The sequence below is a fragment of the Lupinus angustifolius genome, unplaced genomic scaffold, assembly GCF_001865875.1.
Source record: "Lupinus angustifolius cultivar Tanjil unplaced genomic scaffold, LupAngTanjil_v1.0 Scaffold_405, whole genome shotgun sequence".
NCBI classification, from domain to species: domain Eukaryota; kingdom Viridiplantae; phylum Streptophyta; class Magnoliopsida; order Fabales; family Fabaceae; genus Lupinus; species Lupinus angustifolius.
Window position 1 is genome coordinate 271,164 of NW_017727814.1, and position 16,603 is coordinate 287,766.

The window sequence follows — 16,603 nt, forward strand, 5'->3', positions numbered from 1 at the left end:
GTTTCAAGACAAAACTCAAAGCCTAACTAATTTAATTAAATGCAACCAAATCAAAACATTTGGAAAAATAAACTTGTAAAATAAAAAAGAAATAGTAAACAGACTCTTTTTGGATTTTCATGTGGGCTTCTATAGATTTAGTGTGTAGAGAAAGAATCGTTGAATTTTTCTACCCAAAATGCATATATAATATGTTCAATTATGATCAACGATTCCAAAGTTATGCCAAAAATAGAAAATCAACAGTAAAACTAGTCACTACTTGTTTGTATCTCACAACCAGTAGCAAAGTGATTGGCTATGATGCATCCAGTATTCAATATGTGATGAAATTGCTTCTTGTGAGATACAATGGTTAACATACTTGCTCACTGACTTCCACATTGATTACAAACACCCCGCTCTCTTGTATTGTGATAATAATTCAGCAAGATACATTGCTGCTAATGCTGTTTTCCATGAGCTTACTAAACATGTAGAAATAGATTGCCATGTTGTTAGGGAAAGGTAACACAATAAACTCTTCCACCTCTTCCCTATTTGATCGAGGTCGTACCCGATACAAATAATATAACAATTAAAATTGCAGTACTAGGAAATGACTCCTAGGTCGTTTTCTAAGGATTATCTTTCAAGCAAAGCTTCAAACACCTTATACTTACACACACACAAGGGGGTTTTTGTTGTTGGATAGTATGAAAATAAATCAAATTAAAAAAAAAAAGTAGTTAAGCAATGTAATAAAATGGCTAATTCCCTTTGGTTCGTTTGTTCACAACTCAATCCTCGGTTTCAAAAGATTATTTTCAGATTCCAACCATTAACTTCCGAATTTGTTGAGAATCAATTAACTAAGCGATAATCAATTCAAAGTTCCAGAACCTAAACATCAAACTTAGCGAACTCAGTAAAGGTATGAAACGATTAATAAATTCACACGAACTAAGCATTCATGCACAAGGGAAAGTAAATCAACTAAGTGAAGATAAACTCAACCAACTAGTTTCTAAGCAATGGCATTAAGCAAACCATATTCAGAAAAGATAGAAGAAATCAACAATAAAGAAACCGAAAATGCATTAATAACAAAACCTCAAGAGTTGTGATACATTACCAAAGGAACTTAGTCCAGAAATTTAACCTTCCATGGCAATGGAGAACAAACCGAAAATGAGAAATGAAGAAGGGGTGAAACCCTAGCAGAGCAAAAAGAGGGGAAACGGAAATGACTTTGTGTTTCAAAATGAGGCAAAATGAAGTGTGTGTGTTTGGAGTGGGGAATCCGAATTTAACCCCTCCAACACACATAAACCGAATTGGGCCTAAACAATAGGCCCAAAGCTAAATAAAAATAAAAATAACTCCTAAATTAAAAATACAATCTTCACTTCAACACATATCCTCGACTTCCATAATGCCCAAAATGTCATTGGTGCCAAATGTGATCTGAAAATGATAATAGATTTAATCAGGCCAAATAATATCAAATAAACTCATTTTAGGAATATTAGTCCAATAAAGTCTAAAATACTAAACCATGTGAAACGAAGTCAATTAGGCACCAAGAATCATCAATCATGCTAAATTAAGGTTATGAATAATGTGTAATATATTGCTCATCAGTCGTGCACTTAAGAGAAAATGGGATCCTATGCTCTTCACATTACAATCGTAGCATCCAAGGCATCCTAGGCAAAGTCATTATGTTTGTCTTTTAATTGTAATAAAGCACACGAAATAATTGTGCTAATTTCTTGCCAACCGAATGTAGTATAGTTTAGGAATAGATTCATTTGGATCATCGTATCCTATGTTAGATTACCATGCATTAGCCTTACTAGGTATGATTAGCCAACCGTGGGAGCTTAGGCTTGCCTATAAATGTAAGTCTTTTGCAATGGAATAAACAAGTTAAGTTAAATTGAATTCTTTGTGAATTAAGGATTGTATCCTTGTGAGAGTATTCTCCAAACCTTCTTAGCTAAACCAAGATTAGAAGTTCTTATGAAGAACCAAGTTCTTGTGGCGAGCATCACTTTGGCTTATCAACACCTCAAGTGTTGTGGCGCCTTCACCTTAAATCTTATCCATCTTCTTTTATCCAAAGTTCATATTTCCGCTGCCTATTTTAGTCTAAAAAGCTCTAGTCAACCATGAGCTTGGTCAAACACCAACCAAGATAGATCGTGCAAGAGCCTTTTATCCAAGAGATTTACATCAGATTGCCTTTACAAGATATGACAAGGTTAATATTCTTAGTAAACAAATGTTCTTGAAAAGTGATTGAGAAAACTTTAAGAACTTGCACTTTAAACAACTTCAGAAAACTTCTGAAAATTTAGAACAAAAGTTGAATGGAAGTGCCAAGAATTTTTTTACAAAAGTTATGAAATTTCTCAATAATGTTTTCGTGTCTCATGTATATGCAAATGAGTGTTTCAAGGACTTTAAATAGGCTTCCAATCAGCCATGGTACCCTTCCAAAAGGTTGGGACACGATTGGTGTGAAACCCATTGAGTTTGGATGAAAACATTTCATTTCAGATTTGAAAATCTGGTTTAATAGCATAGTGTAATCGGTTACATCGATGATGTAAGTGATTACCAAACATTACTTGTTTTCAAAATAATGGTTACCATTTTTGGGTAATCAGTTACACTATGACAATTATTTTCTTTGTCAGGTAATCTGTTATGTAATCCTAGAAACTTGTTACCAATTGTCACACAATGCTTGTAACCTATTACTTTGATCAAGTAACCCATTACTTGACATAAACCATTTTTTCTAAGAGTTTTCAATTCTTTTCAAAAATACTTTTAACTTTCTTTGAGCATTGTTACTAACTATACTTTGAGTACAAGGATAGAAGTACCTAAGAAGACTTAGTATATGAATAATCCTTGAAGCTCGACCATTTTGTCTTCATGGTCTTCTTCATATTTCTTCTTTTTGTGATTTTGGTGTCTTCATCAAAACTACGCCAATGTTAGGAGCAAGATCAACTTCACAATAGAGTCATCCACAAGGAGCTGTAATGTAAAGTGTTTCAAGTGCCTAGGCCATGGACACATTACTTCGTGTTTTCCAACTAAAAGAACCATGGTGGTTATGAAAGAAGTGGTGGAGTCTTAATCTGAGGCTTCAAGTGAGGAGGATATTTTCATGCTAGAAGGTGACTTACTTATGGCGAGGAGGCTTTTGGTAAGCCAAGTCAAGGAGAATGAAGCAAGTCAACGAGCAAACATTTTCCTTTCTAGGTGCTTGGTGGAAGGAAGAGTATGTACTTTGATCATTGATGGTGGTAGTTGTGCTAATATGGTTAGTTCAAGGTTGGTTTCTAAATTAAACCTAGTTACTAGAGCACATCCAACCCGTTACCAACTTTACTAGTTGAGTGAGGCTGGAGAGATGGTGGTACATAAACAGGTGGAGGTTCCAATCTCTATTGGGAAATATGAGAATATAATCCTATGAGATGTAGCAACTATGGAGGCCAACCACATATTGTTAGGAAGGTCATGTCAATTTAATAAGAGGACCAACCATGAGAGTTTCTCTAATAAGATCACTTTCAGGTACCAAGGTCACAGAGTGGTGCTAACTCCTTTGTCTCCAAAATAAGTGAGTGAGGATCAAAAGAGATTGAGAGAAAAATTGGAACAAGAGAGAAAAGAAAGTGAGAATGAAAGAAAAGTGAAAATAAGATAGAAGAAAATAATCAAAACAAAATCATGAGGAAAAAAAAGGCCAATCAAGAAGTCCTAAAAGGTGAAGTGCATAAAGATGGTGATGAAGACTCGAATTCGAGGTCAAATTCACTTAAAGAAGGAGGGTATGAAGTGAGCCAAATGGAACCCAATATTAATCAATAAATCCTACAAGGTCTAGGAGACCTTATGGCTAGGACAAGGGCAACACATCAAGTACATGGTCAACAAGTTGGATCCCTTAAGGATGCAAGTTCACTTTTAATTTAGGAAGGACTCAAGCCAACATATTGCATCATCCAATTAGGAGAACCACCTGGGGGTCATAGTTTTGGAAGGGAAGTGTAACACTTCTCTAGTTACATTCAGCAAAGTGGGATCTTTTTTTTCACGTGTAGTTTAGGGAATTTTAGTACTTTTATTATAACAAATAAATCATGTAATTTTCTTACGAAACATTTTTTTTTCCTTTTCTTGAAAGAAGGCACTTAAAGGCAGCCATACGTGCTCTTTGTTTTGCCAAACATATCACTATTTCCACCCAAACACATACAATGTCTTCTTTCTTGGTTGAGTGGTAAAATCTTTGGGCACCCAACGTATCACTATTTCTGTCCAATGCATCAATTATTTCCTTCTTGGGCGAGTGGTCAAATCTTTGGGGTACCAAGCATGTGCATTGCTTCCTTTCTTAGGGAATCAGTTGAATTCGAACTCCATCACTTAAATAGCACGATATCAAATTTCAAATACAATGAATTATTACTTGCCATATGTGGAGCTAAACCATGTCTAATTAAGGTGGGTGGTAAATTCAAATACAAGGAGTTACTACTTTCTATGGAGGGAGGTAGGCATGTGAATTTTCCTTGTGGAAGATTCAATGAGCTTGGCCAAATCAATTCATAAACCATGAGGGATTACACCCATTAAAGGGTCATATGGTAGTTACCTTAATTAGCCACAAATGATTTATATGTATGGATTGTTTCCTTGTAAAGGATTCAATGAATGTAGACATCTCCTAGCCTTTACATACTCATGCGGGGAATTAGGGTTGACGAATGTAATAACTTTTTTTGTAGAGCCATGTTTGACTAGCCACACAATATATGTATCACACCTAAACTCATGAATAAACAAGTTGAATTTGAATTGAAAGTAATCCTTTAGTTGAGCTTTGTCTCCTAAGCCCTTGATTGAACCAAGACCTTATATCTTATCAAGAACATCCTTGTTCTTATGGCGTTCGGAAGGCTTATCATGACTTGTTGTGGCGCCTTCACCACTTGTTCTTATCAAGAATCCTTTCTTGTAACAAACCTCAATTAGTTATGAAACAACCTAGTTTGTGGTGCCATCCATCTTCATATCTTAATCATTTTCTTTTATCCAAACATACACAAATCATACACATTTCATTCCATATTCATACATTAAAACAAGTGCCAAGCAAGAAAAGATCGTCCAAAAAAGAACCACCCAAAAAAGGTTCTTATCAGTACATGAAAAGATACTATGACGCTCAAGTCAATTTATAGTGAAGTGTTTAGGGACAATAAGATGCAAGAGTATACGAGAGAGTGTTAGGTGTTAACTTTCTTATGAATGATCTCCTTGATTTACGAAGGAAATAAACATGTAATATTCTCTAGCATATGTTGTTGGTATGACAAATCATCCTATTAGGCCTGCACTAGACACGCATGGACTACTTTATCCGTGTCGGACGACCTTGACATGCCCATACCCTGGTTGGTAGAGTGCTTTGTCTAGGATGAGTCATTTTATCGCATGTCCCAACTGTAATAGATGTATATAAGGTCTTTCGTAGCTAGATGGTAGAGGGTGGTATAGGTTGTAGACGACCCATTCAACTATGTATTAGAGGTCTTTGTTGTTCATGCGACATGATAGTCTTGTTCATACGACGTGACAATCCTATAGTAGAGGTTCACGGTCCTGTATATTGCCGACTAGGCATTTTCCTATGACTTTCGTCCTTTATCTGGTTAAGCCGGCTATCCAAATATGATCATCAACAACTGTATTAGTCGCACAATACTTGCATGGCATTTGGTCGTAACCTATGGAAATTTGGGCGATCATAAGTTTCCTCAAATTTAAGGATGAAGGTGAGTAATTTTTGTAATAGTGGTAGAAGTAGAGGTGGTAAAACGAGTCGCCTGACCCGTTTAGCCCGGCCGCAAATGTCCACAAAAATTTAAGTGGGTGCGAGCATTTAACGAACAAAATTCAATGCCCTGCCCGTTTTAAAACGGGCAAATAGGCTTGCGGGCGGCCCGCAGACATTGTTGAATAATTAAAAAAAAAATAATTCATATAATAAATGAAATGAAATTAAATAAAGTAGTTGAAGATAAAGAATTAACAATTTTTTTGATATTTTATATGAAGTTTAACAAATCACATTAGATTACAATTTGTTTAGGGATTAAAAATTACATTACATCATAACTTATTTAAAATTTTCTTCTTTTTTCCTTAAATTATGTTTATGGGCCGCTCACGGGCCGCCCACATGCCCAATAGAAATGCCCACGAACTTGGCGAGCAAAACGGACTGGGCGAAACGGACAAATAAGCAAAATTTGTATGTCATGCCCACAAATGTGGGTTATGCGGGTTCTCTAGGGGCAATGCCCATTTTGCCATCTCTAAGTAGAAGGAAAGTAATCAATAAAAAGATTGGAAGAAATTCACAATTTAATGTAAAGAAAATTAAATCCAAAAGAAAATCAATGCTACTTCCTTAGTCAAGAACTAGTTCTAGAAGCAAGTGAAAATACGAAAACACCCTGGACAGAGTTGCATTTCCAAGATCGAAGAGACAAAAACGAACACAGTCAAACATTGTAGTTCTCTAGAATTCCAAAACCTGTTTCCTTCGAAGCTGTCGTCACCGGTAACGGACATTGCCACCGCTCTCTCCTCCGATCCCTCCGCCATGAGTTCCGGCGAGCTTCTCAATATCCAACCGCAGGAACTGCAGTTTGCCTGTACTAACAATAACAACCCTTCAAATTCAAAACAATTCTTTTTATTTTTCTGATTTTAGATGTTTGATACTCGTTTCCAGTTTCTGCGTGTTCTAATAACTCGTTTTCTGATTCTGTGTATGTGAGATAGTTGAATTGAGGAAACAGATCTCATGCTCTCTGCAGCTGTTTAACAATACAGATAACTATGTGGCTTTCAAGGTTTGATTTATATTTGGTTTTAAAGTTTTTTTTGGGATTTGTTTCTTCTTGATTTTTAGATACTTGTGATTTTGATTCTTGTGATGTGAAATTGATGGTTTTATAGGTTAAGACCACAAATCCAAAGAAGTATTGTGTTAGGCCTAATACTGGAGTTGTGTTGCCAAAGTCTACATGTGATGTTATAGGTCTCTCTCTCTTACTTGAACACTCATGTTCCTATATGTTGCTCTATGCACTTTTCTTACACTGGTAGTTCAATTCCTATATTCTCACACAAATACCTGAGACCATTTTCTACACTTAGTTAAGGATGTGTAAATTTGTGGTTAACCTTGTCTATTTCATAGTTAACAGGTTGTTTAGTGGACGTTTGTGGTTAATGGTTAACGGTTAACCAAATAACCAGCCTAATGCACGATGCTCCCACTTAGTGAGATATGGGGAGAGTAGATATACTCAGCCTTAACCAATAACCATCTAATATAATAAATATGATTAATCACAAATTTATACATCATTAATTAAGTGTAAAAGAGTAGTGTGAGATGATAATTTTTATTCTCAAACTGGTGCTTAGTTTTTGGAGAATTGGTACTCTCAGTGTCTCACTCTTAGCTATATTTGTTAAATATTCATATTTTATTTAGTAATTGTTTGTATAGTTTTTTACATGAATGGTTTCGTGGAGACTGGCTCACTGGAATGTTGTTCTGAGTGCAACCTTTTGAAAGCTCCCTTTTACATATTGACTTGACTGTCATGGTGTTGCTTATATTTCAGTAACAATGCAAGCACAAAAGGAGGCACCTCCTGACTTGCAATGCAAGGATAAGTTTCTCCTCCAAAGTGTTGTTGCAAGTCCTGGAACTACCACAAAAGATATTACTCCAGAAATGGTATCTATTCTACAAATGAATAAAACTATTTCTTGATATTATAACTATGTGTGTCACAATTTTTCCTACCTTGCTTAAGTTAAGTTATGCTTTTTGAATGTAGTTCAATAGAGAGGCAGGCCATAATGTTGAAGAGTGCAAGTTGAGAGTTGTTTATGTTGCTCCTCCTCGACCCCCATCCCCAGTTCGAGAAGGATCTGATGAGGAATCTTCACCTCGGGTTTCTGTATCAGAAAATGGGCATTCAGATGCTTCTGAATTTATTGGTGTGAGTAATCAGGGGTTTTATGCATTTTCAAACCAGAATTTCTTTCTTTTTTATGTTCACTGAATGTTGTAATAAATATGCAGGCTTCTAGAGCTTTCAGTGAAAGGGTTGCACCACAGGAGACTACGCCTGAGGTAACATATTTGACTTACATTTTTGCTATTTGATATTTAGTTTCTGTTAGTAAATTGCAAGGAGAACTTGTCGAGCTTTTAACTTGAACTTAAGTTTAGGTAAATTTTTTAGTCTGTATGCATTAATTGTGTACCCTAATTGAGTGACATGATATATTGTTACTTGCTAGATTCTTGATTGCAAGAGTGCTTTACAATTTAGGCTTCAAATTTGGCAAATACTAATTTGAAGAAGAGCTAAATCCCATCAACGTCCTCTTCAATTGACGATTTCAACCTTATTCGAATCAAAATGTGATTATCCTTTCAATGGGATTTATTTTAATGATAATGCTTTGTCCTGTCATGGAGACTGGATTGAAAGCAATGTGTGTTGCTGCCTGATTATCATTAATGAGGCTCAGACTCAGTTTCAACTTTCAACCTGTGTAATGGCCATAGGTTGATACTTGATGTTCAGCCTTTGCACTCGGCCTGGTAATAACATCCTGTTTCTTGTTTTCGAATGACATACGGTTTCCTACAATAATAAGTCTGACATTGGAAAATAATAGGGAATTTGAAAAGCCATATAAGTGAATGGACCCGTAGACCTACTTTCAAGGTTTTGGGTCAACATGCGGTGTGAAACTCATTTATATGCTTCTTTGCTTAACTCATTTGTTGCAGATCTCCTGCTACTTTGGACTCATTGATCCTAACAGTTAGATGTTGATTGATATATTACATTTTTACGTTGTTTTTATATATTGTTATGTTAAAAGAAACTTCCATGTTGAATAACCTGTGGTGGTCATCTCTAACTGTGGAAAAGCTTGGGTTTCTTCTTTGCTTATGTATACTACATTCATATAATTTGTGTCTCATTCTTCTTTTTTATTTTTAAATTCAGATCAGGGCTCTCATTTCAAAGGTGACTGAGGAGAGAAATTTTGCTGTTGACCAGAAGAAAAGGCTTCAGCACGAACTGGTATGGAATTGTTACATAATAGTTTTCTTAAAGCTTGCTGACATGCCCAATTTAAGAAAAAAATGCTTGCTGACATGTCTATAAATTAGTTGCCTCAATATTCCTATAGGCATTTCCGCTTTATTATTTTGGACAATTGCACTCCATGCATATATTTCTAGTATATTTGTGTTTATGTTATGTGGCTATCATGATAAACTGAATTTAGTAATCGAATCTGTTTCTGAATGACAGTCCAGAAAAGGTTCACATAATCTTTAGACTATTAGTCATCTGGTCATGTGTCTAGTGCATCTGAGTATTGGCGAACTTTTTCTCATTCTGAGTGATAAAAGATCAGGAAGGTGAAGGCAGGCGAAACAAGGCGTAACTCTTATGTTTCCATTTTCTAAAATTTGCTTTCATTCTTCTGATCATAAGAGTAGTAAATTGGTGATCATGCACTATGATGGGTTTCTAAAAAACTTCAGTACTAGGTGTCTGTTATGACTTCCGAATCCCACATTGAGTGAAAAAGAAAGCTCAATATGGTACCCAAGCCATGAGGCTCTCCCACCTAATGAACTAGTCTTTTGAGTGAGCTCTCCTCATGTGCTCAAGTCATAATGGCGTAACCCTTTTTCCATCTTGCTTGTTTTTGGCCTACGTATATAGTTCCTAGATACATGTCAACTCTACCATGAAGGTGAGAACTTATATTTAAAATTTGTAAATACACCTCTATGTGTGAGAAACCCAGTACAAAATTAAAATCCATTTAAAGCTTGTTAGGGCATCAGTTCATTTGTGTTTGTGAAATGATGATTGCTTCAGAATCAGTATGAAATCTATTTTCTTAATTAATTCTGTCTCTGCTATACATCTTTTAATTTTAGGAGACTTACAATCTGAATGTTCACTGAATTTTTAGAAAATGGTTACTAGTTCATGGCTTGAAATTACCCTTTTCTGTTCCTGGGGATTATTTTTTGTTTTTCTGCTTTGCTGAAGACTGAAGTACAATAACCATAGGCAGAGTTATTGAATAGGAAATTCTCTGGTTCTATAGTATTATTGAATAGAAAAAGCTCCTAGAGCAAGTACAAGCAGTCCATTTCCCCAATTCCAGAGCATCAGCTCCTTCTGAAAAGAAAATCTCCTGCTCAGTCCTAAGCCTTCAAACTAAAGGAAAAGAGATGAACTACACCGCAACACAACCAGACTGAATCCTCCTAGCACCTCCGCGATTACCTATCTAACTAAGGCCAGTTCAATACCTATCTAACTCTTGGTCCACTCTTCTTACTCTGTGAACCCACTCTCCATTTGGTGGGCTTAGTTGGATGTGAATCCAATATCTGGGGCTGTTCCTCGGTTAGCCTATTAGGAATCCTGTTACCATTAAGTATTATTTACAGTTTTACCACAATGATACACATTGGCTATGTATAAAGTAACATCCTGTGGCTACTCCTTCACTAGAACTTATATCACTCGTGAGCACAATATTTACTATCCCCTTTCACCTGTGTCTTAGCCAATGCCAAGGCTTTCCTCAAAGTCCATATGTAGATTTTTAATAAGCACGAAAGTCCCAAGCTTGAGAATTATCTCTTCAATTCCTGTAGTTTTGATTGTAGGTTGTCATAGAGCAGAACAAGGATCACAAATACTTGTTGATTAGTGACCAAATGAAGCATCCTTCTATATAAGTCTTCATATTACTCAAGCAGCCACAATAATAAAATTGAATAATGCAAAATTAAGAAATATTGATTAAATTCAACCCAAACATATTGAAGAGAAGCCCTTGGCCTAGGGGACGATTCTTCACTCTCTTGTTGACAATTCCTAGATATTTTCTTTTCTCATTTCTCTGTTTCTGGTTATCCGTTATCGTTCTCTGCTCTCGTTCTGGTTTTGGGCTACTTTTTTCTGCATATTTTGGATTGTAAGGAGCTTATAGCTCCAATTTTCTGGGTCAATATAGTTTAGTATTTTTGACTATTTTGCAGTACTTATTAATCAGTTAATCACTATTGCATCTAAGTTCTATGAGTAGTCACTGTCCCCAACCCATTCAGAACATTACATCCTAAACTTAAGAGAGTTCTCTTGTGTTAACTCATTAAGTTTAAACAACTGGCCATATGGTCTTGTATAATTATGCTATAAATCACAAGTTCTTGGTTCAAAACTCCAAACTACAAGACACAAACAATCTCGAAACCAAACCTTCTTTAAGATTGGAACAAACCTTCGTTGCTTTTCGATTTTCGTTAGCATAGTAATTGGTAAGAGTTTATTGGAAGTAAATGTCACTTGAATTATGCATCTCACTTTTAGATTGTTCCATTGTAGCCATGGCATTCCATATTTATTAATTGTTTGATTGAGTAGTTATTCCATCTCATTGTAATTGTAATTTATTATGATTCTCATGAAAAGTGATTAATGGGCTTTGAATCTTCTGCACGCAGGAGCTCTTGAGGCGCCAGGTCAGTAGAAGCCACGGTGGAATACCATCTGTGTATGTTATCATCGTTGCCTTGATTGGTTTCATTTTGGGATACTTGTTGAAGAGGACATGACCGGTGTGATCTCTAGCATGTCCAATATGATCAATTTCAAGTGTAGAAAGCAGCAAGAAATTGAGTGATCAGCAGAAAACTGTTTATTTGTATCATTGGCCTGTGATACTTGAAATTTGGAATGTGGTAAGGAATTGATGCTTTATAAAAAATTATCACCAGAGACATGTTCATAAAATATGTATCATTATAGCCTGTACTCTAATTTGATGTGCCAAAGTTGAATATCTTAACCATTCCCCATGGGCCATGGCCCTTTTTGTTCTCTATTTACTTCCTATACTGGTTTTTTGCGTTTGTGCCAATCTGGTCCAAGCCAATGGCTCAATATTTTGAGGTGTGGGGCCACCACAAGAGTTGTGGAAGTTTTAGGGTTGATGAGGAGCTAGACTCCTCTCTATAAATGAAGAGAGAAATGCTATATAAAACAAGTAAAAGTTAAAATGAAATGGCACTTATGTCCTATTTATATTTGCAATGATATTTTTAACCTTAAACTAAGTATAAAAATAGTAATTTTCTCTCTATTAATCGAGATGATCCTTACTGGTTGATGATGGTGTACATTGTGGATGTGTTTTTGGTTTTGGTTTTTTTGTTGTTGAAGAGATTGGGTCGATAATGTAAGATTCTGGAGAATAATGGAGGAAGTCTGAGGGATGAAGTTGGGAGGAAAAGGAGGAGAGAGGGTGAGGTGTACTGTCAACACTCAGCGTTAACCGCTGATTCATCTACACCCGATTCTACCTATATCACCCCTTTCTCTGTCTGCGTATACCCATTGTTGTCCACAATTTCCTTTCACTTCGATTCTCTCTTGGCAGACGAGAAGAAAATAATATTTAATATACACATACTGAATACTAAACTGCTGGTAAGTATTTTTTACACTGTTAATGTATCATTTAATTATTATTGACTTTCAAACAAAAATAATACAAATTAATGGTGAATGATGTAATGTCAATATAAAAAAATTTAAACATACAATATATAGATATTAAACTCAAGAAAATATACCCCTTGAAATTTTTATTCTCCATTGCCTTTGTTGGGTGATCGCCTCTGTTATTCTTTTTGACCCTTTCTCTTCACTTTTTACTATTATTTGACTCGATTATAGTCTTGTAAAAACCAGTTTGTGTCAACCGGTTTAATCAGTAAATCGGTCTAATACTAGTATGATATATTAATTATATTGATATGTAATCATATTGGTTAAAACTATTCGAAACCAGTCATACAAATCAATTTTCAGTTGAACTGTATTAGTCATACTGATCGATTTTTATTTAAAGTTAATATTTTAATAAAAATAAAAAAATTATTAATTTTTCAACATTAATGTTAATATATTGCCAACGTCCACACGTATATATAGACAAACTGTATTTTTGTTATTGCATATGATTTAATGGTCGCCAAATACCCTCGCGTATCAGTGTCCATACGTATCTGACACAGATATGCTCAGATTCGCGAAGGATACGTGTCCATAGAGTATCCAAAAATTTAAAAAAATAAAAATAAAAATAAAAATCAAGACACGTATCAGATTCGTTTTCAATAAAATATAGGATATATAGATTCGTTTTCAATAAAATATAAGATATATAGATTCGGTTTTATAATAAGATAGATTTGTTTTCAATAAACACTCACTTATTTAAAGGTCACATCATACCAACTTACCATCACACCACATTGACCCTCGAATAGCTAGCACTTTCTGACCCATAACGTCGCCGGCCGGTGCTTAGTGTTACTGCCTCTACCGCCGTAGGTATGTTGTGAAGAGCAAACAGAAAAAATATTAGTTTTCTTACTTCTTAGTTTCTTTTCGCTTAGTATGTTTATAAAGAGAAGTGGATGTGTGAGTATTAATAGAGAAGATAAATAAAGGGCTTACCTTTATTTTTTAACAGAGAAGAGAAGAAAGAGGGTAGGAGAGAAGAAGATGATTTACACTTATAATTTTATCATATTTTATGTATTTTTTATTAATTTATACGCGTATCCCTGAACGTATCGTATCCTACATTTTAGAAAAAAATGCGTGTCGATGTATCAGATACGTATTGTATCCGATACACGTATCCATATCTGTGTTTCATAGGGTAAGAATATAATATAACAAAGTTGATGATGAAGACCAATGTTGACTAAATTTAGAAAAGGACTAAGTAGTTGAAAGTGTAAAGTGTCAAAATGTAGCATTATTAGATTGCTTATGTTTTGACAAAGACAAAAATTTAGTGAAAGTTTGAAGAGGATTCAACAAATCAACATGTCATGGACTCAAGGGTTTCATATCTAGATTAGGTTCTTTACAAGAGTCATTTTTAGAGTCTTAGATGTGTGTCTTAGATATTGAGTCTAGGTTAGGTAAACCTAGATGCAATTCTCACAAGCCTTAAAAATAATCAATTCATTTACATGAGACATGTCATCTAAATTATTATATGTTCATGCATTAATCATACATGTTACTTGTACACCTAAGGCATAATATATTGGTAAAACATGTATAATTAATAAGCATAACATATAGGTAGTTTATCATTTAATCATTTAGCTGAAAAATATGTTAGTTAATCGATTAACGTGAATTCGGTTTTAACATATAACTGAAAACCTGAAAACAGTTATTCTCGACAACCCATTAATCGATTAAAAGGGCATTTAATCGATTAACTAGGTCTCGGAAAAGTTTTCTATATAAATTGTGTTTTTAGGTCATTCACCATACATCATATCATTCATTTTTAGAATTGCTAGTTGCATATTTTTCATGCTTAATTGTGTCATATAGGCAGAGTGAAATGTATTGTGAGATAGTGAGAGATGATATCATGCTTAGGGGTTACTTGTCATCTAATTGCACATGGTTAATGTGTTAAAAATTGTTATCTTTTCTTGCATGATTCTTGCATTTCTTTAGGAGAATTTTAGGATAAAAATTCTCTGTTTCTTCATATTAATGAACTCATACATATTCATGTTAACTTGTGAGTTTTGTATAGGGTTTTTAGTTGAGTTTCAACTGTAATAGTTTGAGCTACATTGTGCTTTATAATACTATGTTTTTGTGTTGTAATAAGGGAAGTCGTCTCTTAGTATCTTAAGAGATTTAGTGAGTCTTCACCAAGACTTAAAGGTCTTGAGTTTAGAACGTTTTCTTGGTTGGGGCTAGATCGTAAGAAAGGTTTTCTTAGGCGATTAGGAGAGTCAAACCAAGAAAGTGGGTTCTTGGATTCAAGAAGGGAGCATCTACGTTTTTGTATTGGAAGTTTGCATGTAACAATACATTCGTTTCAATATTAGTGAAGAAAATCTCCTGAGATCAGAAGGGGAGGTCTGAATGTAGTTTGCAAGTGGACCCGCAAATGAATCGGGATAAAATTCCTTGTTGCAAGCTTTTTCTATCCCTAATCTCTTCACATTTCAAGTTGTATTAACTGCCTAATATTAGCTGATATTTTGGATAATGTAAATTTTCTATATCTAGTTTAATTTTGTTCAAATATATCTGCTTTATCTATTCTTGATTATCGGTGAGTGATTGTGCAATAAGCCATTCTACAACTTGTTGTTTTCTGTGAGTTAATCGATTAAGACAAGGTGTTAATCGATTGTTAATCGATTAACTGAGGCTTTTTCTAGAATAGGGCTTCAGTGTGAAAAGCGGTAATTGGTAACCGCGATACCTTTTCAGCCCCCCCTTCTAGGTGTGTTCTTTCGACTGATATCTAATAAGTGGTATCAGAGCTAGTATGACGTGCTAACTCAACTGCATATGTGTGATCCTTAAGGGAAAACAAATGGTTCCACCAACCCCTTTGGCAGTGATGGTGCATCCATTAACCGCCCTCCCTATTCAGTGGCGAAGGATACACCTATTGGAAAGTTCGAATGAAGATATTCATTAAAGCCATTGACTCGGATATTTGAGAATTCGTAGTCAACAGGCCTTTCGTCCCAATGCATCTAGTGGACAATGAACCGAAAGAAAAACCCAAGAGTTTATGGACCGATGATGAACATAAAAAGGTTCAATACAACCTATATGCTAAAAACATCATCACATCGACCCTGTCATATGATGAATTCTTTCGGGTTTCACAGTGTCAAAGTGCCATGGAAATGTGGGACACTTTACAAGTGACTCACGAAGGAACTAGCAAAGTCAAGCGTGCCAGGATGAATGCCCTGACACATGAGTATGAGTTGTTTTGTATGTTACCGAGTGAATCTATGGGCGACATGCAAAAGTGATTCACACATATAGTAAACCATTTAGTTCCTCTAGATAATTTTTTTACCAAAGGAAAACTAACTAATAAAGTTTTGCATTGTCTTGACAGAAGATGGCAACCTAAAGTTATAGCTATCATGGAATCCAAGGATCTTGACTCCATGCCTTTGGCAACATTATTGGGAAAGCTTCAAGAGCATGAGATGGAACTTGGACGCTTGACGATGCATGAGGAATCAGATCGCAAAAAGAAGGGCATATCTCTTAAAGCAACAACATCTCAACCTATTGAAGAGAAAGAATATGTTGAATCTGATTCAGATATTGATGATGAAATGTTGAGCCTTCTCGTACGAAAATTCGGGAAATTCTTAAAGAGAGGAGGCTTTAAATGCTTTCAGAAGAAAGAAGTGCGTGAGTCAACTAGAAAAGGCAAAGGTAACAAAGAGCGTTTCACTTGCCACGAATTTGGTAAGCTAGGACACATGAGATTTCAATATCCTACTTACCTCAAGAAAGTTGATTCGGAGAAGAGCACTCCTCGGGACTTCAAGTCAAAGAAGGCCTACATTGTT

The 16,603-nt window shown here is 35.2% G+C and overlaps 1 protein-coding gene across 1 annotated transcript; it reads left to right on the top strand.

Moving 5' to 3' along the window:
• Positions 1 to 6,489: 6,489 nt before the first annotated feature.
• LOC109341217 (vesicle-associated protein 1-2-like) lies at positions 6,490 to 12,034 on the top strand. Its single transcript, XM_019579068.1, has 8 exons — positions 6,490 to 6,731; positions 6,862 to 6,932; positions 7,039 to 7,120; positions 7,716 to 7,831; positions 7,935 to 8,099; positions 8,183 to 8,233; positions 9,126 to 9,203; positions 11,663 to 12,034. Exons 1-8 carry the CDS (start codon positions 6,680 to 6,682, stop codon positions 11,771 to 11,773), a joined length of 726 nt encoding a protein of 241 aa, XP_019434613.1. The 5' UTR covers positions 6,490 to 6,679; the 3' UTR covers positions 11,774 to 12,034.
• The last annotated feature ends 4,569 nt before the right edge of the window (positions 12,035 to 16,603 follow it).

Excerpts from the sequence above, each read along its gene's own strand:
- LOC109341217 (XM_019579068.1), top strand. The coding sequence starts at position 6,680 with ATGAGTTCCGGCGAGCTTCTCAATATCCAACCGCAGGAACTGCAGTTT. Across the intron at positions 8,234-9,125 it reads CACAGGAGACTACGCCTGAG|ATCAGGGCTCTCATTTCAAA; the intron begins GTAACATATTTG and ends TTTTAAATTCAG. Across the intron at positions 9,204-11,662 it reads AAAGGCTTCAGCACGAACTG|GAGCTCTTGAGGCGCCAGGT; the intron begins GTATGGAATTGT and ends TTCTGCACGCAG.